This window comes from Athene noctua, chromosome 13 (assembly GCF_965140245.1).
Source record: "Athene noctua chromosome 13, bAthNoc1.hap1.1, whole genome shotgun sequence".
In the NCBI taxonomy this organism is placed as follows: Eukaryota; Metazoa; Chordata; class Aves; order Strigiformes; family Strigidae; genus Athene; species Athene noctua.
Genome location: NC_134049.1, coordinates 23,149,712 through 23,176,216, shown reverse-complemented (window position 1 = coordinate 23,176,216; position 26,505 = coordinate 23,149,712). Strand labels below are relative to the sequence as shown.

Below are 26,505 nucleotides of genomic sequence, written 5' to 3'. Positions count from 1 at the left end.
AGGGAGCTGCTTGGGGGCCTCTCACTTGAGATGTTCCCCGGTTTGGACAGCATCACAGTGTGACATCCACCACAACGGCGCGGCACTGACCTCTGCGGACTGGCGCTTGTTAGTGCAAATTTTGGAGTTTGAGAGCTTTGCAATGGCCTCTTAGTGTTTCAAGCCTGCATGCAGACTGGTAGATTCAAATGGCCTTTTCAAAGAAGCATCTTGGTTAAAAAAGCTACCGAGCCCTACAGTGTGCAGGGCAGCTGCGGACCAGGACAGTTGTAAATGGGAATTCACGTGTTTTCATTTAAAACCTAAAAAGGAAATTGAAAAGTATTATATTAAATGAAGTTGAAGTTATTTCCAATTGGAATAATCTAGTAAGTTAGGAACTCGAAGGAGAACTGCTTGGTGACCTATTCAGACTTCACCTGCAATATATTTAGTTTCAGAAGCAATATTAATGATGAGCATCTGAATAAGCTGCGTTCTTGGAGGGGAAATGTCCCTCCATCACCTTGGAAGTGGGGTTCCTGCCCTTTCACCTTCCCTTCTCATTCATACTGCTGGAACAAAGTTGGTCAAAACCTGAGAGATATTCCAGCTATTTCTAGTTAACCAATGAGATTATTATTTTTAGTCAGCATTGAGGATCATAAGGCTTCTGCCTGCCCAAAAATCCCCCTCCATGAAGAATCTGGTGTGTCTAAGACACCATATGGGTCGAGGGAGGAAGGTGGTAAGACACAGAGCAACAAGGGAAGGCTGTGGGCAAGGGAAGAGCTCTTGGTAACCAGTTTAGTATGTTTAAGATCAATACAAAAAGGCTGCCGCAATTCCCGATGGCATCCTTCCAAGAGCTCTGTCCCAGTGGTAATGTTTCAGAAAGAGCCTTTGCAATTTCTGTAGGAATAAAGTCAGGAAGCGCACAGTACAGTAGCCGCAGAAGGGAGGGGATGACAAATTCCTCTTCCAACTCCACATCGGAGGACATGAACCAGCTCTGATCATAACTGCTGCCTTAGGTCACTCCATCTGTTGTTGCATTTCTCGTAGAGTAACTGAAATCTGAGATAACCCTGAGCCAAGGCTCAGTGATGGGCTAACAAAACCTTGCTGCTTTGCTAGCTGGGAGAATGTGGTAGCTGGTCTGCTCACAAATACCTTTTGCCTCGTCATTTTGCAGATATCTCGGATGGAGTACGTGCATTCAAAGAACCTCATCTACCGAGATGTCAAACCAGAAAACTTCCTCATCGGCCGGCAAGGCAATAAGAAAGAGCATGTCATTCACATCATAGACTTTGGATTGGCGAAGGAGTACATTGACCCGGAAACCAAAAAACACATACCTTACAGGGAACACAAGAGCTTAACTGGAACAGCGAGATACATGTCCATCAACACGCATCTTGGCAAAGGTCTGTGCAGTTGGTGGGAGCTTGCCATGCTGAGCCCTGTAGACCCCCGATGGTAGCTTCTCCTATGGCTCTCTTGTGCTCTTCGAGCTATTTCTAAACCTCCTAATGCCATGATGCTGTTTACAGTTGGCTTTTTTTTTTTCCCCCCTTTTCAGGAATTGAGACAGTTGAAATGTTGGAAGCCTCATAATTATCGTTTTTATTAGAAACTAAGTAACTGGTAACAGTCCTGCACTGATAACAGTCAAGTAGGTGGGTAGTAATTGCCGCACTAGATGACGACCAATAGATTTTTGTAGCACAGCTCTGTACTGGTACCTTCCAGTTCCAGGTGTTAGAGTTAGATGTTCCCTGACCTAATAACTGGTAGGAGAGAATGAATGATTTAACTAATTTTAAGCCTGGCTTTCATCTCCTCTCCTCACTGCTTTCTTTCATACCAGAAGATTACATTTCTGTGGCTGAAAGTCAAAAAACCTTATTAAATGTTTATATTCACTTAAACTCATAAGAGCCTAAAATAATGGCATATTCTTTGAGTAGCCTCCCAGCTATGAGATCAAGGCACTGCTGGCTTTTGTGTCTCTTGGAGAGCTTCCTGTCTTTGGGGAGTGAGGAGAGATGAGCCCAACTTCAAATTTTGGAAAACCTGGTGAAGACTCAGGAAGGGTTGGAGGAATGAGAAGCTGCAGTGGGAGCAGGCTCAGCGACTGCTGGTGCTGGGGACGCTCTCTGTGAGTGGATGTGGAAAGAAGATCCACTTGTGTTTGAAGTACACCACGTGCATTCCTTAGGACTCTTTTCCCTGCAGGCTTTGCAGCTTATGCTGCAGCTCCTGTGGGGAAAGAGGTGGTTCTGCCTGTCTCTGCCCAGAAGGGTTTCATGGGGCTGATGCTTTGCTGGTGAGACGAGCCCAGGTGGGCTTGGTCCCTTCAATTCTCAGCACTAAGCGAAGTGAAGGAGTCTGATTGCCATTCTTCTGAAAGATGAGTGCGCTCAATCATCTTTCCAAGAAGCTTATCTGCATCATTGCACTGAATTACCCAAGACATCCTCTTTTTCCTTTTTACAGCTGTATCAGGGCAACCCACAGGAACTGTCATCTCAATTTCCTCCTGAGGAAGTGTTCTCACCCCCAGCATGTTTTGAGGGTTAAATTTGCTGCTGCTTTTGAAGGAGAGTCATGCTGGGCAAAGCGCTGCCTTTTTCTGCTCTTGCAGATGATGCAGCATCAGGGACAGCTCACGCACAGTTTGTTGTGGTGTGTGGGCTGCATGACTAGATCTGCTCTGGATCGCAGCTTTAGAGCACGTTATCTGCCTGCAGGTGGAGGTTTGGAGAAGAGGAGGTCTCATCAAAATGGTCTGCAAGCTTGGTGCACCCAAGTCTGCATGAAGCAGCCTAGCAGAGCAGCAGTCCAGTGCTGTTGTGCTCCATATTTGTTGTTCTGTCTTATATCCTCCCTTGGGATTTTTTGATACATTTTGGTAGATTATTTTAAGGATGCTTTTTCCTTTGGCTTGAGGCCCCCTTTTCCCCCCTCATTTATAATCATAACATCTGCATGGCAACAGCAGCAAGTGTTTCACAAGGAAAAGCAGTGCTAGAAGGAGCTATTTTTGATCTGCTCTGATGTGATGAGCTGCAGAAGCAGTTGGGAAAGGATTGGCACTGTGCAACATGGTAGTTCCCTGCAGCTGGTTACAAGCGTCCCCTGCCTGTTCCTGCATGGTTTAGAGGAAATAACACATTCCAGCACCACACAGCAGGTGCACTATGGGTGCTGGCAGTCCAGAGAAGAACTGGGGAACTGCTTTATTCCTCTGCAGTTAATACTTCCACCTCTTACCTGGTCTGCCTAAGACTGGGCCGTATGTCTTACAGCTCCTGTGTTCTCATGCCTTCTAGCTGATCTTTGTCTATTTCATAGGTTTTTGTAACAGGTTCCAGGTATTTTTGCACGAGGTCTGATCTATAGACAGCAAGTGAACTTCCCTGTGATAACTTTATCTCAGAAATACGTGTGGCTGCTGGTGAGATTTCAGATCCATTTTTGCAGCTACAGCAATAATTTGTCATCTCTTCTGTTCTAGAGCAAAGTCGTCGAGATGACTTAGAAGCCCTTGGCCATATGTTTATGTATTTCCTCCGAGGCAGTCTGCCCTGGCAAGGATTGAAGGTAGGTTTGAGCTTTAGGTTTTGCCCTTTGAAACTTTGCCTGGTCTCTGCCCAAATGAGAATCTGATGGGGGAAACATTTGCAAAATCCAGCCAGAAACGCTGTCCTTTCCTTTGTGTCCTTGAAGTCTAATGACAAGGCATTAGTTTTACCTACAAGGAACGTTTTAAGATAGAAATATGTTACCTGTCACTTCAGGTTACCACTAGCTTAGCTGACTTGGTACAGGTCCGGAGAGAAGATCCATTAGCGGCAGATGAGTAGCTGGGACAGAGACAGCAGTGAGAGCTGTTGAGCTGTCGGAGTAGCTTTGCTGTAACGTGAAGCTGCCCTGAGCTGGAGTGTGGCTGGGACACAGTGGTTGTTTATGAAATTAAAGTTTCAGCACAGAGTCCCGCAGCTGCATCTATGAAATGTGTTTTATAGCAGGAGGAGTGTGATGGGTTTAGACGTGCAGATGGGCTTCAGCTTGAAAAACTGGTTTTCTGGCAGAAGTATTGAGCTTGGCTTTCCTCCAGTGACACTGGACACTCAGTGCTTAGAAGTTTATGAAATGTCATGTACAATGTGGAGGGCTGCAAGCAACTGAGTTACAGCAACAGCAGCTAACATCCATCAGCTGAATTAACTAGTAAGTCGTTTGCTGGCTCTGAAGCTGTTGGTAGCTGCATCTTCACTTCTCCATCACTTTCCTGATGATTAAGCTGCTGTGTTCAGCTTTGGAATTGCAGTGAGTGAAGGGATCGAATTTGATCAGATTAGGAGGTTTATTAATGACGACAATAACTCCTGTTAGACCTGTTAGTACTGCTGGAAAAAGGAGACAAGCTTATGGGCTTGCACACTGCTCAGCAGAGTGCTGCTGTGGTCAGGGGCAGTGGCTTGTGTGATAGACCTTGTTAAGCTGTTCTGTCACCATCTATCCAGAGTTAGTCCCAGCTTAGCCTTATCAGACATGTGACAGAAATGTTGATGACAACTCAAAAGCAAAGAAAGGGTTTTTCAAGCATGAAAGTCATTGTGAAAGAAGTCAGAATCTCTCAGACTTTTAAATTCGCACCTCTGTCAGTGTGTGTTATTCTATTACATGTTTTGTTTCTGTCTTAATTGAACTCTTCTGCTTTAAATTAATCCTGTATATTATTCTAGAGTAATTCCAGGTTTAGAGAAAAATCTACAAAATTTCATCAGTTCAGTGCTGAACTTGATAAGAATTAGTTGACTGCTCTTGAAGTTCTGCATTTTTTTAGCTCCAGAACAAACATATAGCTTGATCTAGAATATGGCATCTTCACTATTCCAGGTTTCCTCAGCTTACACTTTTGGTCTATACTGTCAGTGCTAAACACTAATATGCTGTTGACAGGTCTAATTGTCTTATTTTGAAATGGAGGCAATAAACCTGTTCTTAGGGTACTGACTGGAGCAGAGTTCTCTGCTTCAAGAAGGATTTAGGTGGGAAATCTCACTGAAAATTGTTTAATTTTTCTTGATGACCGACTGTTTAATCGGTGTTGTCTAAGTGATAGACACTTTGGGGGTGAAAGGAGAGGCAGTATGGGAGTAGCATGGGATTTGGGAGAAGTGTGACTGATGTAAACTAGTTATCCACGTGGTGCCATTCTGTTACAGTAAACCGCAAATTGCCATTGCAATTTATCTCCTTTCACAGTTGTTTATGAAGGCATCTTGGTTGCCAGTGACTCTAAGCCTAGGACAGGATACTGATGTGCAATCATAATATATGCAGCTTTGTTTTCTTGTCCCATTAAAGGCTCACTGTACAGTCCTCAGGACTGGGCTGGTAAGAAATTAGCCTTGTAAGACACTAACAAGTGTCCTTCCGTCCATGTACTGAAGATGTTTTGAATGTGTCCTCAGATATTCTTTGCCCATAGCACGTAAAATATACAGTGAGAATTAAAACAGGGTAAGGCAGCATTCCTACTAGTGTAGTCTAGGATGCCGCTCAGTTAGAAGTTAACATCTTCTGATACCACCCAGAATCGGTATTAAATACCTTGTTTTTCTTCCCATACAGCATGTCGTTTATCACATGGTTGAACTCTTTCTCCACAACTGTTTTGTCTTTGTGCGCTACAGGCTGACACCTTAAAAGAGAGGTATCAGAAGATTGGGGACACAAAGAGAAACACTCCGGTTGAAGTTCTCTGTGAGAACTTTCCAGGTAAAGTCCTGATGGGACCATTTGAGTGCAGTTGAACATACCTTGTTGAATATGATGGTTCTGAACTCCTCTGACAGGAAGTATTTGGACGATGTGTATCCATTATGTTGTTCCTCAAGCTGGCAGACAACTGAAGCTGCCGCTATAAATTAGTGGGGCTTGAGAGCTTGTGGCTGTGGGTTAAAATGAGCACAAGTCTTCTCATCAAGGAGGCTGCACAATGCTCAAGTGCCTCGTGTTCCTGCTTTGCTTCTTGGCTTCCTTCCAAAAGAGGGCCTTGTTATTTTCCCTCTCCCAAATGACCGTGTTGGATCTACTGGGGGGATTCTTTTCCGAATGGAAGATGTTACAGGTGTTAAAATTGTAGGTGGCCAGCTTAGAAAATGAGGGGATGTGTCTGTCATTGAATTCCACCTTCTGACAACAGTTGTAAGGAGAGTCTTATTAAAGTTGTGCTTCTAGCTAAGCTCAGCACCTCTTCTGCAGTTAAACAAAAGTCTGCCTTGGAGCTAGGAGAGCAGACTATAAAGTTAAAGGGCCTCCCCAGGTACCCTGTGGCCTTCACAGGGTGGTTTTGTGTTTTGTCTAGGAAGCAGGAATCCTTATGGTAGAAAGAGCACCCAGGTCCCCACAATTAGCTCTGTTCCTGTAGGAGCTGTTGTGTCACATGGCTCCTTCTCAGTGTGAGGAGCAGCAAGCCTAGAAGAGGATCATTGTTCATTCAAGTCATGCTAATTCCCCAGATGTATTTGCATCCAAAATCTCCCGAGTTCCAAGCAGAACAGAGTCAGGTTGGCTCTTCTCATCTTTTTCACCAATACTCCTTCCTCAGAGCTCGGTCACACCTGCAGGTTTGGGCTGAAGGGAGAACTTATTTCTATTCCTTGCTCACCTGAAACCTGTTGGTCCTCCACCTTTTAGAGATACTAACAGGAAGAGGGGATTACCTTTCTTCCCCATTTTTTTCTTCCTGCCTCTATGTGACACACAAGCTGCAAGCCACAGACAGAGTTAAGTATTGATAAGCAAGGCTGTTCTTATTTTCGTTAGCTAAAGGCAAAAACCATGCTGGTACAGCAGCTGTACTGCAGTGCGCAGACTTGCACCTCGTACTGAACTCTGCTCAAACGTCCTACCTTGGCTTAGGTGTGAGCCAAGGGAGAGCTGGGAAGGGGCAGAACATGAGTTACCCAGGGTTCAGTTCTCTGTGCGTGCAAAGTACAACCCAGATGCAGGAAGGCAATGAATTAGCTTAACACCGAACACTGTTCTGTGTGTGCCAGGTAAATTAATATTGGAGCCTCCCCTCTGAAGTCCTGTTTTGGCTATTCAAGGCTACGACTGATGTACTGATGCTGGGCAGCACAGTGCTCTGGGCAGCCAGACCCTCGTTGTTGCTGGAGCTCAGGGGTGCCATGGGGTGCCCACCAACATCTGCTTTCTTCCCCAGATGGAGTTGCTGTAGCTATTAAGTGTCAGTGTGAGCAGATGTACACATGAGCATCCTGTTGGCAGGTTCAGTGAGTTGGCATTTATTGTACAGTGTGTTCTAGTGTTTGTTTGTTTTTGTATAAATGTATAGAATAAAGCTATCTGTGGAACTCATATTTGAGGTGGAGCGGCAGCTCTCTGGAGCAGAGGTGGGACTTCCACTTTTGCTTGAAAAGTGTGTAAATTGATTTGCATTATGGACTATTACTAAAACCCACTACTTTTATAGGAAAAGCCAAAGACAGCACCAGCAGCCCAGACAATTCTCTCACAGTATGATGCTCAATGCTAAAACACAGACCCTAGTTTACAACAACTTGTTCAGAAGATTCAGAATAAAAGCAGACTATTATTGTTAGAGTTTGGGCAGGGCAGGAGAGCTCTGGAAAGCTGAGTGAGATTCATCCAGCAATAAGACTGTTGAGTAGGTCACTGAGGGTGAAGACATTTCGGATATTCTCAGCTTCTGCAATCCGGCTCAGCTGAACTTAGCGGTGCCTGGACAACTCGTGTCACTGGTGATCTGGCCCTTAGCCCAACTTTAAGCACCAACTTTGGTGCCATGGGAAAGCCTCGTTGGAGGTAATTGAAAAGCATATTTCCAGTATGCGTGTCAGCTCTGAGAGGCCTGTAAGTGATGGAGCTCATGCGTGAGCAGAACTGACGCTGCCGCTTTTTTCCCCTTTTCCAACAGAGGAGATGGCCACGTACCTCCGTTACGTTCGGCGATTAGACTTCTTTGAGAGACCAGACTACGATTATTTACGAACCATCTTCACAGAGCTGTTTGAAAAGAAAGGCTACACCTTTGACTACGCCTATGACTGGGTTGGGAGGCCAATTGTAAGTTGTCCCTGCAAAATGCAGCTTCCCCACCACCTGGCTCTTTGTTCCTGATAATCCCAATTAATACTAGTGAGCTTAGGATCAAATCTTTCACTCTGTTCTCTACCTAACGTGGGCTCAACACAGTGAGATGTCCTGACATTTTGTTCAGGAGGTTCTTGTAGTGCCTCGAAGTTTCCCTTCCCTTCCCACCTCTTCGGGCTTGCCCTGATGGGGCATTAAAACCTGATTTTCCCACTTGTGTCCTCTAGTCTAGCACAGGATTTGAGACCAATATCTAAAGACATCCGTCTTAAAGCAGGAGAGCATACTTGCTACCTCAGCACTGAATGGTGGAAGACCTCTATAATGGTTGAGTTCTCATCGAGACTTACGTGACATCTAGGCAGGGCTCTGATGGGTGCTCAGTGAATAGTAAGAGTAAACTGGTTCTGAGCTCAAAGATCTTGGGGCTTACACTACTCCAGAGGCTGAACCAGCTCTTTATGGCACATGGCAGGGAAACATGGGAGTAATCAAGCTCCATTTAGCAGGTCCATGACACCAGATGGACCATAATCGTGATCCTGTTGCATCACTTTGATTGTCAAAAGCCGTTTATACTCAAGAAGACTTTGGCCAAAATTGTGTCATGGCGAAATCTGATAGAAAAGTCTAAAGCTCTTCCACTGGCTGTCACTGGTGTTTTGTGTTGTTCTGCTGATAGCCTTCTTGCTTGTCCAGTCACCACATACCGGCAGTGGCAAAGGCGTCTGTAAATTAATTGTCACTGGTGCCAGATCAAATGCATTCGGTGCTAAACTTGGTACTGTTGACGATGATTTACCGTCCCAACTATATTTAGCATTACCAATGTTTACTGTGCCCAAAACAGTACATCTTCATAAGAAATCATTCCCTTTGTGAATCATGATTTTTCTCCTCATTTTTGTTTAATTACAAAGGCAATTGATAAAAAGCGCCTTGTAAGACAAGCATGCTATTGCTGACAACTGCAGTGGTTGCTATGGAGATTTTGATGTTGTGAGCAGGGATTATGACTTTGGTGAGAACAGAGCAGATGAAGCTTTAATTTTAACACATCCTGTTTCTATGCAAGTGTGATTTTTAAAAGTGGCAAGACAATGAGATGAGGAAAACAAATGGGTATATTTTCAGTTGTTAATAATCATATGTGAGACACATTAGGTGTAATCTGACACTGATACAGATACCTAACTATATCTTTTTGATTTTATACAAGATGTTTGGTGCTGGTGTCCAGCATCAAATCACATGTCCATCAAATCACGGGGATTTTATAGCCCTGGCTGTAATTTTCCTTGGTTATTGTCAGTACCTTTGGACAGCATTTTGATGTTCTCCTGCTTGTACCTGATGAGAGCCAGCCTGACAAGTTAGGTTTGTGCATGCATGTGTTGAGAGAGAGAGCAGCATCTTCAGCATTGGCTTCATGCTAACGAATGCCTTGTTTTCCAGCCTACTCCAGTGGGATCTGTTCATGTAGATTCTGGGACGTCTGCAGTAACAAGAGACAGCCACATCCACAGGGACCGACCATCACAGCAGGCCCTTCGCAATCAGGTGTGTTGCTCACAACTGCTTTGGCAGTGCCACGTTATTTGGCACCTCTCTGAATTCTTCTTGGACTGGAGAAGCAGAAGCCATATGCCATTAGAGGTGGCTGGGGCTGATTCTTGTCTTGGTCATGGCAAGCACAATTCCTGCTTAATTTAGAGACTGTGATTTGAGCAGAATTTTCTCAAAGCAACAGGTTGCTGAAATACTGTATCAGCCAGCAGAATTCCTTTGTGAACCAAGTGGAGTACAAATTGGAATGGATCACTTTTCTGTAGTTTGTGGGTAAGCTGTTTAAGTCAGCTCTCCAGCCTGGTCAGACTACCTGACCTACCTGCCCAACAATGTTCCTTTGGGTGCTTTTACTCATAGCACATTGACCGTGGAGTAGACCAACAGGTTGTGGCAATGGCAGCCTGCCCCCAGGTGCCCTCTTCCCACAGAGTGTGTGGCTGCGATGAGGATGTGCATGTCCCACGTTCACACTATATATCCTTCTTGGGGTGTCCAGTTCACAGCGTGAGTGTTGCAGAGCATAAAAGACTGCCAGGGCAGGGTCCCTCAGAGGAGTTGGGCATCATGGTCCAGATGAATTGCCAGTTTTTGAATTTGAATTTCCTCATTTTTTTCCTTCCTAGTTGTAGTGTTTTGTTGGTGTTTAGAGTTTGGATTTTCTGTATTAACAGAACTGATCAGAAGTTCAGTAGATCTCCAACTGCCGGCTCCTAGCTAGAGCTGTTGGTGCTCTTACTTCCCAGTGAGTGGTTCTGGGCTCGCTTTGCTCCTCTAACCGCTGTGTGCTGTTCTAGCTCCTTGTCTGCCGTCTCTGCTCCCACTCAGCTCGCACAAGCTGGGGTACGTGGGTGCAGAAGCGAGTGTGAGATGTAATAACCTGTCTGGGCTCGGCTTTCCTCGTTCCGTGCAGCTGGGCTCTGAATGGTAGAGCAGCTAACATAGACTAGAGTACCCCTCCAGCCGTCAGCTACAATCAGGATGAATACCCCTCGTTAGAAGTGTTGCTTGTAGGAAGTTGGATTGTTTGAAGCATGTGTGCAGTACTGTGTTTATGCATGCTCATTAGTGTGGACTGGTTTGTGAATACTAGTAAAATAATCTGCTTTAATATATTGCCCGATTAATACATTAACCCCCCTTTTTTGGGTGGCAGTCTCTAGTTGTCTGCTTTGACAACAGACCTTCATGCTGTTTACGTATAAGGCATCTTGTTTCCTTTAATGGACAATGACGCCTGGCTTCATTTTCAAGCATGTTAGTTCACAAATTATAGTATGTAGCCCAAAGAAATCTGTCCTAGTCCCAGAATATTATGCAGACAGCCTTCAGTCCTTGTTCTTTTGAGCCTCACAAATAGTCTTGATGCTGTATTGCATAGCAGCTTTTGTCATTTTTTTCACCAAAACATTACTTAGGATACTGAATTATTATCCCATTATGCAGCAAAAATCAGTTTCTTCTCACCAAAACATAAACAACTCTCTTCCAAGGGATGTTCCTTTTAAGTATTGAGCAAACAGTTTCTCTGAAGGAAAAAGTAGAAAAAATAAGCATCTGGAGAAGTGAGTTGAAGGCATAGTTTTGGGTCAAATGACTGCCTTGATCTCCAGGTTTAACTGCCTTCTTTTTGTTCCTGAGTGTTAACAACTCAGATTTTATTTTATAATATTTGAGTTCCCAGTAAAGGTGCTGATGAGAGAGTGATCTTTTTGTAGTCTTTTCCTTTAGGAAGTGAAGATACTTAACTGTCAAAGTGAGTATCCTCCCCCTCTGTCTTTAGGTGCCAGTCTTGTCATTTGGTAGCTGGTAGGAAGGGGATGAGTGTTAATGGGAACTTGCTCTCAGATTTCACGGGCATCACTTCCTCGGTGTCACTGCTTGGGTTGCATTGGGCGGCTCAACTCAAGCCTACTTCAAAACTAGTTTATCACATACTTTGCTGTAGAGCTAAAAGAGAAAAATCTGTCTCTTGCGGCTGCTGGAGCCTTTCCTCGAAATTGCTTCCAGGCTCCTAGGCAGAAGGTTGCTTCTAACACTGATGTAGCATGGTACTACTTCATGGCCTGGGGTAGCCGAGTGACCTGATGGCATAGTGCTTTGGAGGGAGCAGTGCTCGAGATCTGTCTTCTCCTAGGTTTTAAATTCTTCAGCTGTTCATCATCTTGTGACTTGCAGCCATTAAAAACATGTTCTAAGGGAAGTGCTTCTCCTTTGAATGTCACCAAGTACAAAAAGTGTAAGCAGCGTCTTAGTCTTAGGGAAGGACATGTAGTAAGATTTAATAGGACAAGCCTGGACAAGCCCACCTCTAAGGGAGATACTACCTATGAACTGGATTTGGTGGCTGCTTGGAAGGAGGAGCAGCACCATGGGTCACTCTGGGAGGGAGTCAGAGGTCACGTGCAAAGGTAACAATAGCAAATGTTCTATAAAATGCCAGGAAACTTTTTATTCTCCTACTTTTTGCTCGTGCTCTAGTTGAGTGACAGTTTACTAGTTAGTGTTGCAGTTCATTCAAAGGTTTCTGGAGTCTTTCTCTGCTTCTTTTTCTTTTTTTAACAGTGGCACTAAGCCCTGTGGCTTCTTTTCCTCTGACCAGGGCTTGGGCTCATCATCCATGGCTTCAGGGAGTAACACATAGTAGTGCTGGGGAAAGGCAGGGCCTGTGCACCTCTCTTCGGTTAGCTACTTCAGCTTCACTGCTGATAACCTGGTGGTTATTCTCAAGCCTCTTGTTTCCTGGTGAGGTCCATGATGTCTCTGTTCAGCATCCCTCCTGCCAGCTGTGGGGACTCTGCTGCTCTGCCCTCTCTTCTTTCAAATTTGTGCTTCAGCTTTGAAACATTTGCTTAAATTTTTTTAAGCATCCGAGGAAACACCTTTTAAATGTGTCCCATCAGTCACTTCAGGCTTGACTCTGTCCTCTGCTGTTGGCCTGAGGCCAATACAGATCTACCTGTTTGTCCTACACTTCCCAGTTTTGGGAAGTGCTCCTCCAGCTGGTTGGTTGGGTTTAGGTGCTGAGATCCTTGTGGGTCCTAGATGAATGCTGGATGTTTTGTCATGAAAGCTGGGTGACCTGTAAGGAGCTTCACTTGCAAGTGCAAAGTGGTTCTCTAATAAAACAAGTACAATTCTAATAATTTAATTGCCTATGGTTTGCATCTGTTGGGGATAAAGAAGAAACTGTTAGCGAAAGTTTCTTATCTACTTTTCTGCAGAAAACCAAAAAGCCACCAACCCTCTCTCTTCAGTCAAGCAGGTGTGGTGGATGTTTCCTTCTGCACTGTACAGGTGAATCAGTGTGTGGAACTGGCTTTTGGTAAAATAAAATGTGGCTTTGTTTTATGTCGCAAATTTGAGTTAAAAAAATATGTATTTTAGGGAGGTCAAACTTGTGTATCCAATCTTGCTGCCATGCCAAGTGCTCTAGTGTGTGTGACCTGACAGATGTAGTTAAGCATACTGTCAGTGTGTTTATTTCTGTGCTGAAACCCATGGAAATGAAGCCATGTAAAGAAATAACTTCCTGACTAGATCTGAGCTTTCTCTTCATTTAGCAGCTAGAGGAGAAGAAATCCACTCCTGCAGTGGATTACTGCAGACAGCGCTGAAGTGTAAAGTGTGAGGTCCACTTGGTAAAGAGAAATTTTAGCCCAGCTAAAAGTTAAATGCCTTGCTTTTTGCAAAGACACTAACTCACTAACAAACACCCTTTCATTTCTTCCCCTCATTCACCTTCTGCCCTCTCTTCTATTTCTCTTGTGCTTCTGAACCTTGTGAGCAGGCGTCATCAGATCGCCGAGGGGAGTGGGAGATCCAGCCAAGCCGGCAGACAAATACCTCGTACTTGACATCTCATTTGGCTGCAGATCGGCACGGAGGATCAGTACAGGTACCTCTTCCTCCTAATGTGTACAGCCTTGATTTGAGAATTTGTGTTAAATCCCCTGACTTCTCCTCAAACTGCAGTAACATCATGGTCAGGAGAGCAGTTTTACAGCTGGTTGGGTCCTGTCCTGTACGTAACACTCAAGCCATGAACGTTTTGTGGGACCCAAGCTGTGATGGCCAAGATGGTTACTGTTACCATTTCAACAAAGCTTTTCCTCTGAGACATGTTTTGAACTCAGATTTGTCAAACTGAACACAGGAGTGTATATTAGCAGGTCTGGTCTATAAAGCACCATACTATCCCCACCTTGGGGATGCTCTTAAGTAGTAAGAGGCAGCTGAAATAAGGTCTGTTGCATATAAACCCCATAACGTTAGGAAAATAATTCAGGCTTGATAGATGAGGTTCTGCTTGAATTCCTGCTGCTTAATGGAAATCTGGGGATGTCAGCCCAGAGAAATGGATGGTGGATGGCTGGTGCAAGTAGGCTGCATAGCAACATCTCCCTCCGAGTGGAGACATGTTGAACAGCCACTGCAGTTGCAGGGTGTGGTGACCATGTTCACTTGCTCCCCAGCACATTTGCATTTTAGTTTTGGATCCAGCAGCAAGATCAGCACCAGTGTAAGGGCATGGTGGCTTCAAGCTGGGTCTCTGGGTGACTGCATTGTGGAAGGTGGATGAGTAGAGGACGCACGGCAGTGCCAGGCAGCATTAAAGGTGGCATTACAGCTAGATTTTTAAATTCCTGAAAAGACTGTTTATGAAACCATACCTGCCTCTGGTCGTCACTTCGGCTTGCTAAGGGAGTTTCTTGCACTACTGCCAGAGTAAGATGACTGGACGTGCTAGAGGGAAGATGCAAGAGTCATTCAAGCAAACAAGAACTGTCTAATATTGCTGGCAAGGTGAACTCTTTGGCAGAGGTTTGCCTGCGAGACCTGACTAGTGCCAGACACAACACTTTGAAAATTGGCTCTGGTGAAATGGGAATTAGTGCCTGGAGCAGGACAGAGCTGAGCTGAGGAGAGACAGATAGTGCAGGCTGCCCCTGAGTGAAATGCAGATTAGCTTGAAATTTTTACTTATTCCTAATACTTGGTTGGATTCAATTATTTTTGGCTTGATTGGCCACGTTCCTTTTTTAATTTAAAGATATTTTATGGACTAGCAGAGAGACTGAAAGATAAGGAGGAAGCAATGTATGTGTAGCTCTGATGTCAGATGTGAGCAGGCAGTAAACTGGAGAAGCCTTCAAGGCCAGGTTGGGTGGGGCTTTGAGCAACCTGATCTAGTGGAAGATGTCCCTGCCTATGGCAGAGAATTTGGACTAGATGATCTGTAAAGGCCCTTCCCAATCCAAACCTTTCTGTGATTCTATGAATTCAGCTTTCTGTAAGTACAGAATAGGTGGGGTTTTTTGTTTGTTTGGTTTTTTTTTTTTGTCAGGGGAATAGTTTCCTTGCACAAAGCCAGCATGAGCTGTGTCTCCCCATGAACAGTGCTCTGCCAGAGTAACTACAGCAATAAGGCAGTCCTAGTCCTAATTTGACTGGGAGGCTTGCCTACCTAAGCAGTTTACAAGCCTGTATGTGCCACTGTAAGCATTAAAATTCTGCTTATCTGCAGCCAAGAACAGGAAATTTTCTGTTGTGCATGGCTGCTGGGCTGCAGATGCTTAAATTGTTTCTCAACAGATGTTCAGCTCACGCTGAACCCTTGGGAGGTCAGTAGCTTCAAGTGGCCATTTCCTTTAAGGCATTGGTTGAATTTGACACATCAGAATGAAGTGATGGCATGTAAAAAAGAGGAGGAAAATCAAAGCCTTCTGTAAAATGAAATTTAACAGGTATCTGAAGAAACTGCGGGAAGATTGCTGGGATAGCACGATTAAGTGCTGGCATTTTGCAAAGTTGGGGGGGAGTCTAGAGAACCTGGGTGGGCCTACAGTGTGATGAGTCTGGGAAGGGGGGTGTGAAGAGAACCCAAGGGGTTGTCACTCGAGGACAGCTCTGGAACCCACATGAGCTGAGTCCTGACCTGTCTGGGCAGAGGTGGGCCACAGGGCTTGATCTGCAGAAACAGCAGGTGTTTGTAGAACTTAAGTATTCAAAATGAACATGGACAGATGCACTTAATAGCGAGAGGACATCTGCTTCAATGGCTTCCTTCTCTTCATCTCTGGTGGTTAGGTCGTCCAGAGCCACCAGGAATACTGGGTAGCACCTCAACCCCCCCCCATGGGAAATACCTCTTCTTACCTTGTAGAAAAGTGAAGAGGAGGAGAGGAACCACATGTCATTACAGCTCTGCACCCAGGAGCAGCTCCGGGTGCTCACAGGACATGCAGGAGCCTGTCCTGCCTTCCAGGTGGAGTGCACAAGGGCCGGCCGAGCTTCAGTCCCATACAGGCTTCTTGGCAGTTATTGTGGCAACAGAGCAATGATGAATTATCCAGAAAATTATGTGCTGTCCTGGCGAATGCAGAGCTGCTGGCAGCTGCAGATCTGGATGGTCATCCATAATATGGAAATGCTGAAGTAAGGCATAACATCATCTGTGAAGCAAAAAGAGATAAGAGACTGTATCAGTAGCTTTTGGGTGAGGATGTGGTTCCATAAGCTGGATGTGTAAGGAGTGAGACTCTGGTGGCTCTGGAGTGACTTCATCCCATGGTACTGGACTGAGTTGCTTGCCTATAAAAGGATCAGCAGAAAACAATCAACATAATAGGTTTTATGTGTGAGTATAGGGCTGTCAGTAGTCTGCTCACTGGTGGCTATGCCTCCCAAAGCAGCATAGCCTCCCAAAGACACAAGGCCTGTGCTGGGCACAGGAGTTTGAATTAGTGGACACAGACGCAGTCCCCTGCCTGCTGTTCTCCTTGGGATAAACCAGGCTGGTCCCTCCAAACCAGGCACACATACAACGGCATTCAAGGGATCTGACAGCCTGCTAAGAGGGTGCAAAGAGACAGGAGCAAACAGAAGTTGCTCTGTAGATTTCCCAGTCCGTCAGCATCCCTTGTCCAGGTGGGTGGAGACGCATCACATGCAGAGGGCTTGGTTAATGGGGTCTTCATTTGTTTTTCAGGTGGTTAGCTCGACCAACGGGGAGCTGAACGTGGATGACCCGACGGGGGCACACTCCAACGCACCAATAACAGCGCAGGCAGAGGTGGAGGTGGTGGAGGAAGCTAAGTACGTTTGCTTTACAAACAGGCTTTCCACTGGTGTGGTTGTTAATCCTCCTCCTGGGAAACAAGTGGGGATGGTTACCCATGATAAAGTACTCAATGCTCATATCACATGCCCTTTTTCTTGCATATTGCTGCTTTTGTGCATGGTGCCTTCAGTGCTGCTGCTGCTGCCGCTGCTTCTTTTTCACACTTGTCATGGCTGGAGAACGTAACTCGTACTCAGAGCATGTATTGCAAGATAGACAGTAGCACAAATACCAAAGTAACGTGAATTGATTTCAGGAATCCCCGTGAGCATCCCCTGTTCCAAAAGGAGAACGTGCTGTACTCTCGTGCCGAGTGTGTAGGAGTAGCTTGAGCACAGCTCGACGAAAAGAGTGTTGGTCTGAAAGTTAACACTGTTTCTGGCTGCAAGAAGTGCATGCCAGATATCCAGAACGGTACTAAAGAAACTCTTGCAGGGACAGGTAGTTCTCTCCATTAATTCTCTTGGTGTAGCCCAACGAAAGCTGAGTGAGAGAAACTAGAAACAGGTCTCCTGCTTGTGGGAAACACTGCTCCCTGAGCTGAGCTCTCCTCTGTAGCTTGTGGTCAAGAGTGAGAACTGATGTACAAAGTTGCTGCTTTGACCATTTTGGCCTTCCTTTGCACATGTGCTGCATCTGGCACCATCATGTCACCTTTTGCATGATCTTCGACATGGGATGTTCTCGCTGCCTCTGAACTAGACCAGGACCCAGCAGGTCACAGTGTAATCCTGACACTCCTCGGATGAGAAGTAAAGCAGCCCCAGGGCTGCCTTTGAACCGGTCGGTGCTGTGACATTGTCCAACTGCCTGGTGTAATTAGACTAGATGACACTGGTGCTGCTTGTCCCACGCTGTTTGTCTCAGCCTTTGTGGGAACCTCTGTTAGGAGGGTGAAGAGGAAAACTGGCAGGCATGAGGAAGGGTGTGTTGATGGGAAATGTCCCTAGATACATGTCAGGCTTAAGCCAGTGCCGGTTGTCCCGAAGGTCTTCTGCTGTCTATTCCTCTGTCCCTCGGGACACACTTCTGCGTGATCTTTCTCGCTGGTGGCTGGCCTGGGCATGATCCTGGCAGCAACATGCCTGAGCAACAGATACACTTTCTCCTCCCAGCCAGAGGAGTGAACCTTGGTTTTGATACCGGCTCCTCATAAAGTACGGCGGTGTGGGAGAGATCTTGAGGTGCAACTTGCAGATTGGGCAATATTCCTCTCAGATGCAGGTAGTGTGGCCTGCAGAGACCACTAGTTTGGCATCACAGGCTCTGTCTTGGTCAGAGTGAAGTGGGTCCCTGGGCACGTGGCCTTGGGTTTGCTCCTAGGATGGGGCAAATTGCCACCCTTAATGGTCCTCGATACAACAACCCAGTGCAAGGAAGAGTCGGCTTTTAAAATGAGACCACCTTCAGCCTGTGTTTCTGCAGCACCTTGTTCAGCACGGCCAGGGTCCAGACCCCACGCCCGTGTACAGGGAAGATGTCAAAGGTGAAAAGGAGCACACAAGGAACGCGCTGCCCAAGCCGTGTCTTGCGATGCATGGAACTGTTCTGCCTCCCTCCAGCCCTTGTTTGTGTGGTCCCAGATTGGTTTTGGAAGTGCTGGGAAGCAGAGCACCAGCTGCTTTGCACTCACAGGTTTGGGGTATCTTGTAATTCCCAGGTGTAGTCCGCTTGGTTCCTCTTGCCACAGGGAGGGCTGGCTTCATCTTCCCTTGCATCTGTGATCGTAAATGTCCTCAGTTTTATGAGGAGAGCAATGGACTTTTGGATTCTGCTCTGCAGTAAAGTCGGCCAGAAAGAGCTAGAAGGAGCTGGAGCTGGGGCTCAGTGTTTCAAGATGAGATGCGATAGCGGAAAGGTCTTTCCCTGGCACTCCTGGCAGGCAGAGGGGCTGTGCAAATGCTTCTGCTTTGGGGTACGCTGGAGACAAGCTCCTGATCCCAGCTGTGGGTTTTGCTGAAGGGCATGTCCCAGGTGTAGATCCATGATGTGGCCCTTCTGCTGCTGAAGCTGCAAGGTGACAAGAGCAGATTCCTGTCCTGGTGGCCCTGAGACCCTTTCTGGATCCCAGCCCCAGATAGGAACCTCATGGGACCAGTGCCTTCATGGAAAACAGGGGGTGTTTGTCAGAGGCCTCAAGAGCCTGGAAAATGTGGCAGCTCTCAGCGGCACCGTGGCAAGGGCAGAGGTGGTATGAGGGCTGGGGGCGGGCGGTGGGCAGGCATGGTGTGTGTCTGCCAGTCTGCACTGCATGTTTGCATGGCTGCAGTGACATGCTTTCATCCCACCTCTGTGAACTAATTGCTCTTTCTTCCTTTCTGTGTTTTTTCTCTACACTCTCTGTAGCTGCCTGAAAATGCTCAACTTGTGGTGAGTCCCTCTCTCCAGTCCACATGCAAGGGGGAGCGGACCAGACTAGACTGGGGTTGGCAAAACCAAACTGATCAAACCCTAAAAAGGCACAAAGTCAAAGCCAACCCAGAGCTCTTTTGATTTTAGGACTGTGCTGAGGACCACATGCAATATTGGGGAGGGTGTGGGCTATGTCTGAGCGGCCGCGTGAGGCCAAGCAATTTGGTTGATCCTCTGAGCTGATGGATGCAAAAGATGGATTTTAATCCTTTTCTATTTGGCTTACCATCTCCCCCAAACTGTTACGTCCCTGAGCAGATGATGTCTAATGGAGTTGGGCAGAGTCGGGACCAGGCTTGCCAAGCATCTTGCAGGAATTCCTCACGCAGATGGTTACAAGGGGAAAAGCCTGTGCTGGGTATCAAGGGGAAGGGGCCAGTCACTTCCTTGGAGAGTCTCCTCTGAAGAAGCACAGGCCAGGGCCTGTATTGTTAGAGAGGATGTAAAGATGTGGCCGTGGAGTCCTCGTTAGTGACAGAGCCCCAGCTACAGCCCCTGCGTGGAGAGGGTGGATGTGAGATGGCTCCTTTCCAGAAACCCTGCAGCTGTCAGTTGAGGGTGCGGGTGAACTGGCTTCTCTGGGAGAGGAGGAGTGGAAGGGTTGGGATTAGCATCAGTCCAAGCCCGGCTCGGGAGTATGATGGTTTTATCAGGGTCTTGAAGATGTAGTGTCCTGGTCTCAAGTTGTCCCACGGAGGTGTTCCCTCCCTCCCTTGCCCCTTGGGGAAACTGTGTACCCAGTAAGCGGAGGAGCAAGCAGAGTCTCACTTGGGGAGGTTTTAGGCCCCAGGGAGGGCTGATGGGTGGGAACCGCTACGGAGTGAGGTGACAAAGCCCGTGTGCGGCGAGGAATGTCCTTGCTGGATGGAAGACTGACCGCCTCTGCCCTGCTCTCCATAGGCATTGCCTCCAATACCTCTGGCATCTCTGGCTTCTCTGTATGTCATAGTCTGGGGCTGTTCTCTTGGGCATTGTCTGCATGCAGAGAGATCACGTTCTGTAACTGTCAGCCTGCCTTATTCTTTTGTTTTCGTGTTTTGCCTCTGCCTGTCTGAACTGCCAGGCCTTCCTTTCCTGAACCCTTCCCTGGACCTCTGAGTAAGAGCCTAAAAAGACAGTTACAAGGAAAAACAGCCAGAAGTCAGTCAGCTCCCTTTGTTCGGTGCCCAAGGAAACAAGTGCTGCTCAGCCCTCTTCTTCCCTTACCCGCTGCATGCAAAATCGTAACTCATGCATTTTCCATCCTCTCTCCCCATAACGTACTCTCCCTTACTCACCATTGCCCGAGTCATGAAGGAAGGTGGCTGCTGTGGGAGAGAAATACTGCGACAGGTTAAAGCAGGAGAGGCTGGCAGGTGGCCCGGGACAATAAAATGCAAGACCAGTCCTGAGGTGGGGTGGTTAAAAGTGCCAGCCGTGCGCAGCAGTGTGGGTTGGGTGGTGCTTCAGACTGCACGCTGCAAACATCAGGCTAGGTGGGTAGTGATGGAGTTGTCACAGGTCACTCTGAGCCTGTGTTCCTGCAGGGACAAGTGCTTTGTGTTTTGTCTCATCTCACCTCCAAACCGGGCCCGTTTAGGAACCTAAAGACAAATCACGGATGTTAAACTTCCTTTGGCCCTTAGCCACGCAGGCCAGAGAAACGTGTGGTGGGAGGTGGCCCTCCTCTTGCTGCGGCTGTTTGAGCTCTCCATGTCGTAGAGGGTGTTGGTCTCCCCAGCAGACGATCTGTGCTCGGCTCACAGGGCAAGGGTGGTCACCCAGCGCTTACACACCCTGTAGTAAGGCTCGTGCATCCAGGGGCGAGCACCTCCTGGGGTGCAAGTGAGAATGAATCTGTTCCTCTAGCTCTGTCTAGAGGATAGAAACGTAACGCTGACGTTTCAGGGCCTCGAAGCACCCAGCGGAAAATACTTTGGAGAAGTTGTTACAGTGTTTTTGAACGCTTTTGATCTGGCTGTTGGTAAAAGATGCTTGTAGGAAAAAAGGGTCTTTGCATACTCACATCTGCTCTTGCTGCTTAGCCAGGCATCCCTTCCACCAGCCTGAAAAAGTAGCCTTTCGGCATCACCTGGGCTTCTCTGGAGATGGCTGTCGCGACAGGAGAAAGACACATAGCTCAGGAGCAGAACTCACACAGAACGAACACCTTTCTTCTGTGCGGAGGATTCCTGACAGTGGGCAGAGGATAGAAGGGTAGACATGCCTTAAATGCCAAGTAATTCTGTAGGAAGCCAACAGGACTAGAAGACTTTGGGCGACTGCTTTCAGTGCATCCCACAAGTGAAACCACCACTCTTCACGGTTCAGCTGCGATGGGCGTTTTTCTCCCCACCTCAGCCTCCACTCTCCATCCTTCTTGCTTCCCCTAATTCCCGGGCGCTGTGCACCTCCCTCGCATTGGATGGGGGAAGAAGCAGGGGTTCTGCATACCGGCACTGAATGATTTATTCAGGGTGGAAGCTCTGGTTATCATGAAAGGTTCAGTAAAGAAACCTGGTCCCTGAGCCGAGATCTTTTTGAAACTTGTCTTTTTAGTGAACGGTGGTGAAAACTGTGTGTCTCATAGTTGGGAAGAGCAGCCAGGGCTCGCCATCCCAGTCTGCTTCCTCCGGGGTTCGGACAGAGGGAGTGGAGCACCTGGATCCTTGTTTTACTGCTTTCCCAGCTGGGATGGCTCCTCTGTCCCTGCCCCACTCGAGCCTCAGGAGGGAGACAGCCTGATGCTCTGGGGCTGCGCCCTGCTGTCGCCCAGAGCCTTTGGGCATTGGGATCTCCCAGCATGTGGCTAACTTGCCTTTGCTGGTCTGCCAGTCCGGGCTGGTGGTGGCAACTGTCCACCAGCACCTGCCGGCCACGCAGAGGGTCAGCGGGTCTGCCAGGGCCTCGGGCCGGGTGCGCAGAGGTGCTGTTGCATGCGGCTGAGCGGAGGGAAGCCCGGGATGGCAGGGGATCTCCCCGGAGTGCTGGGTGTGGGGCTAACTTGCCTTGTCCTTTGTGCCCCAGGTGCTGCTGCTTCTTTAAGAGGAAACGGAAGAAGACGGCTCAGCGTCACAAGTGACCGGTGCCTCCTGGGCCTTGCAGGAACCACCGCGCCTGCAGCTCCTGCCCTGTCTCACTGGAAGGGGCTTCTCTTTAGGGGGGAGGAGGAGGCATAGGAGGAAGAGAGAAAAAAAAAAAAAAGTGACATTTTAAACCAAAAAGAGAAGAAAACGTTCCAAAACAAACCACTCTGGGTGGATCTGCTGAATGGTCTCCCTCGTTCACTCCAAGCCTGAAGCTCCTTTTGGGACCAGGACTGTGGCTGGCTCAGGTCTTGGTCGCCCTGGGAGGGGGGCTGGCTGGCTGACCCTCCTTCCCGTTGTTTACGGCGAAGGCATCGTTCACGCAAACCTGAGGACTGTGCTTAGTTCCTGCTCACTTTCCTCCCCTCCCTCCCCTGCGCTCTCTGCTCCTCCATCCTCCTCCCTCCTTAATTAAGCAAAGAAATACCATAGGCTTGATTGGCTGTCCAGAGGGCAGGAGGATGCAGTGCAGGCAGGAGAGTTTCGTGGGAGAAGGGCCTGACTGCTGCAGCAGTAAGAGACAGGTTCCCTTTGCGGCTCCCTGGGAACAGTTACACTGTAATGTGCAAGCTGTGAGAAATTTGCAATCTACTGTTCCAGTTAGGTTTTTTTCCAGGCTCCCTTGACACACTTCCCTCCTCTGATGGTAACAGAGCAATGTGGATTGTTTTAAAGAAGCTGACGTCGTTGCACTTTTTATTATTTTTAGCATTTACAGATGCACATTGTATCTGTGGATCTCCGCGTGGCCGCGCAGGGCCAGCGCAGACAGACATTCAGCTGGGAAGATGGTGGGGTGCAAAGAATGCCCTCGAGTGGGGATGTCGACGACATCCATACGACCCTCGTGCCAGTCTGGGGTTCCCGACACCCGCCTTGGGCCACACGCTGAGGAAAGCATACTTGAATTTTCAATCACCCTTTCTAGCTGCCGGTGAATGTCCCTACCATGGTTTCCTATGCGGTGCCTGACCCAGCTGGCCAGGAGACGCAAGGCTTTGGCGGGGGAGAGTGGCATCAGCTTTGCTGGGCTGGAGTTTGCGCTGGCTTAGGAGGTAGACCTGGATTCAGGTTACTGGGAGGCAGCTGTTTCCCAAAGCATTTCTCGCTGTGGGCAACCGGGCAGCCTTCTCCTATCCCTCCAGCAGGGTGGTTGTGAACACGTACCTTCTGCGAGAAAACATTAGCAGGAGCAAAGCTTCCCCGGCGAGGGAGAGGATACTTCACTGCCTTAACACTGATTTCATCTCCAGATGGTCAGATAGGTTTGACTGGAATAGCCTTCACGTCCTCTCTGCGAGCATGGGTCTGGGGCACGTGGGATGCCATCCCACCTCATAGGAGAAGCCACAGTTCTCATGCATCGCTTTTGAGCCAAACCAATAGCTAGCAAAGGGCTTGGGGCACTTTGCACATGTGTAAAAAAAATCTTGCATCCTGCTGCAGCGTTTCCAAACTCGGAGAAGGCCTGGGCTGCCTGGAGATTACTACAGATGGGGCAGGGCTACAGGAGAACTTGAGCAGCTTTTGGGGGGGTTGTGAATAGGTTCCTTGTACTTTGGCTTTCCACATGTGACACCTGACCAGGCTGGGACTGTTCACTTGAGGGACTTCAGTTGTCATAAACTTGGGCCTGGCTCACCCCAAAAATCCCAGAGAGCATGAGGGGAAGAAAGGAAGAGACTAGATCTCATTACCTTTGAGAGTTTGGAGTTTGTGGAGTGGCACTCCTGGGAGGTTTGATTCCCCTGGCTGGGCAGGAGCAGGTTAAAGGGCAGGAGATCATGCTGGGTAGGGAGCTTCTGGGCTTGCTCTTTGTGAATCCCCGCGGCAGGGTGGAACAGCCTTGCTCCCTTGCTGGGATCCCCGTGGGGCATCTCTTCGCCATTCTCCGCTGCGTTCTTCTCTCCATGCCTTACCCCGACGAGCGCGGCTCAGAGGCGCAGAGCTCTCTGCTCATGCACCCACCAGGAGATGCGTGCACCCCACTTCTTGTTCCGCAAAGCGCTTTCCTCCAGCCGTGCCGTGGGCTGAGGCTTCGCCCGCTCGTCCCCTCCTGCCAGAGGACGGGGACTGTGGCCACGTTTCCACCCTTCTCTTTCTGAACTCCGCTGCCAGTGGCTCCCAGAAGCCCGGTGTCTGACGCAGGCGTTCCCCTCTCTGCTGTAGGAAATCATGGTTTGGTGTCTTGGGAGGGGGGGAAAGGGGCACAGGCACTCCCCAGGAGCAGTCCTGCCCGCTGCAGATGGAACCAGGCCCTGAGATGCTTCTGTTGCTGCCCTCCCAAGCCCCACTAAGTGCCTGTCACCAGAACTTGATTCCTTCTGCATCTCCTGCCGTGTTTGGTCATTCCTCGCTGCCTCCTGTCAAGGAGCAGCTCGTAGTTGCAGCATATGTAAGTGTTTGCAGGGTGAGGGAGGGCGGGGGGGAAAAGGGGCCATCTCAACAGTTTTTGTTCTTAAATGTTTTGGTTTTTTTTTTTTTTAAAGTGAATGTATTTGATTGTTTAGAAACTTTCCTGACCTTGTTTTTAAGTGGGTTGGTTTGAAAGCTATTTCACGGTGACCCACTACCGCTTCTCTCTGGAGAAACGATGTTCTTTTAATCCTACGATGATGTGTTTGTAGGGGAGGACTGTCCCCCCACGGCATGCTGGTAATGCTCACTTGTACCAAGCCCTCTTGCACTATAATCGTACGTTGGACTCTTCAAAAGGGCAGATATGTGGGGTGGCTTTTTTTAAAAAAAAAAAAGGAAAATAAACCAGGTTAACAGCAAGTCCTGTGCTTGAGGAAACCGCTGTCCCCAGGGAGCTCGGAGGTGACTAGGAGACACAAGGCAGACTGAGCCAGCCATGCTGTGGTAGGAAGCAGGGCATTAAGCCGACCTGGGCCAACTCTCCTCTCCTCGATGGAGACCGTTAGCAGCTGGGAGACCCCAGGGGCGCGAGGGGAGGGCACTCGGGCCCGCGGCGGGGGCACCGGTGCCGCGCTGGTCTCCCCGATGTAGCTCTCCCACGGTGTGGCCCACCAGCGTTGCGATGCAGTCTTCTGAGGTATCAAGTGAGATGATTTTTTTTTTTCAATAAAACATTGCACTGCTGCATTGTTCTCCATGAATAGATGTATTTATTACCTCTCCCTGACAACAGTGTTTGTATTTTTCTTTCCTTTGCTTCTGTTGGGTACTCTTGGTAGCCCTCCTCTCCTGCGAGAAGCTCAGAAGCCCTCCTTTGAGGGGACAGTGCACAATGTGGCATCATACAGGACCTTCTCAACACTTTGTGCTCTACAGCCATGGATGGTTCAGCCCCACAGAGCTTGGCCAAGGCATTATGACACCAATTTCTCATCTCCCTGTGACTGTATGTTCCCACTTCAAGCCTGGGAAGCCGAATGGCTAAACCATTGATTACTTGAGACATAAAGCTGTGAACCACCCCAAGACGTGCTGTCATGTGGCCCCCATGTCTCTGAAATAACATCTACAGCTGGTACCTTAGGCATCAAGCATCCCTTTCCCAGGTGGAAGGGCACTGCATACGCCCATCTGCTGGCTGAGGGTCTTGGGCTCCAGCCGAAGCAACCACCAGCCCAGTCCCTCAACACATGCTGTGCTGGCAGCTCTGCCTGTGGGGAAAGGTGGCAATGACATAGGCCCAACTCTTGGTGCCTTGAGTGCCACCTGCCTCTGCCCGTCCGCTTGCCAGGACCTTGTGCAGAAAGCGGCACTGTACCGCTTCTGTGGAATCGACCACCAGGATTGGGATGTTTCCCAGTGTGCAAATAGCTGCTGCTGATTTCTTCTCAATACAGAGAAAAACGTTGAGGAGATGGCACCTACTGGCCCAACATGGCATCTTTTAGAAGCAGCTTTCACTGTATCTAGACAGGGAGAGGACCTGCAGCACGACTCCCGCCCTTAGAAACTGCTTCATGTTGGGATCTCTGTTGGCACGTTTTTCCTCATTTCACAGCCTTTAACTTGGTACTTTTAGCATGAACTTTCACTTCCCCTACCTAAAAATTACTCTTGGGGCAGTTGTGCTCTGAGAAGGAAGACGACCCTCAGGCTTGCTTCCCTGACCCTTGGAAACACCCATCCCCACGAGGCTCTCCCTTTAGAGGTCTGTATGCTGGGCGATTGACGCTGGACAACATCGATTTGTGTGGCTGTTAAAAAAGTAAATCCCGCACGTGCGCC

General features: G+C 48.1%; 1 protein-coding gene across 6 annotated transcripts in view; it reads left to right on the top strand.

Annotated features, from left to right (window-relative positions):
- The window catches only part of CSNK1G1 (casein kinase 1 gamma 1), a 111,726-nt gene extending 86,319 nt beyond the window's left edge, over nt 1–25,407 (top strand). For 3 of the 6 annotated variants that reach the window (XM_074916698.1, XM_074916696.1, XM_074916697.1), the window contains exons 7-15: nt 1,175–1,409; nt 3,503–3,588; nt 5,691–5,775; nt 7,961–8,109; nt 9,592–9,696; nt 13,493–13,600; nt 16,694–16,800; nt 19,172–19,195; nt 22,244–25,407. In XM_074916698.1, the coding sequence (XP_074772799.1) occupies nt 1,175–1,409; nt 3,503–3,588; nt 5,691–5,775; nt 7,961–8,109; nt 9,592–9,696; nt 13,493–13,600; nt 16,694–16,800; nt 19,172–19,195; nt 22,244–22,298 (954 nt within the window). In that variant the 3' untranslated portion in view covers nt 22,299–25,407. Of the gene's footprint in view, nt 1–1,174; nt 1,410–3,502; nt 3,589–5,690; nt 5,776–7,960; nt 8,110–9,591; nt 9,697–13,489; nt 13,601–16,693; nt 16,801–19,171; nt 19,196–22,243 lie in introns of all 6 variants that reach the window. The other 3 variants (XM_074916699.1, XM_074916700.1, XM_074916701.1) reach the window with 3 other exon arrangements.
- Nucleotides 25,408–26,505: the final 1,098 nt, after the last annotated feature.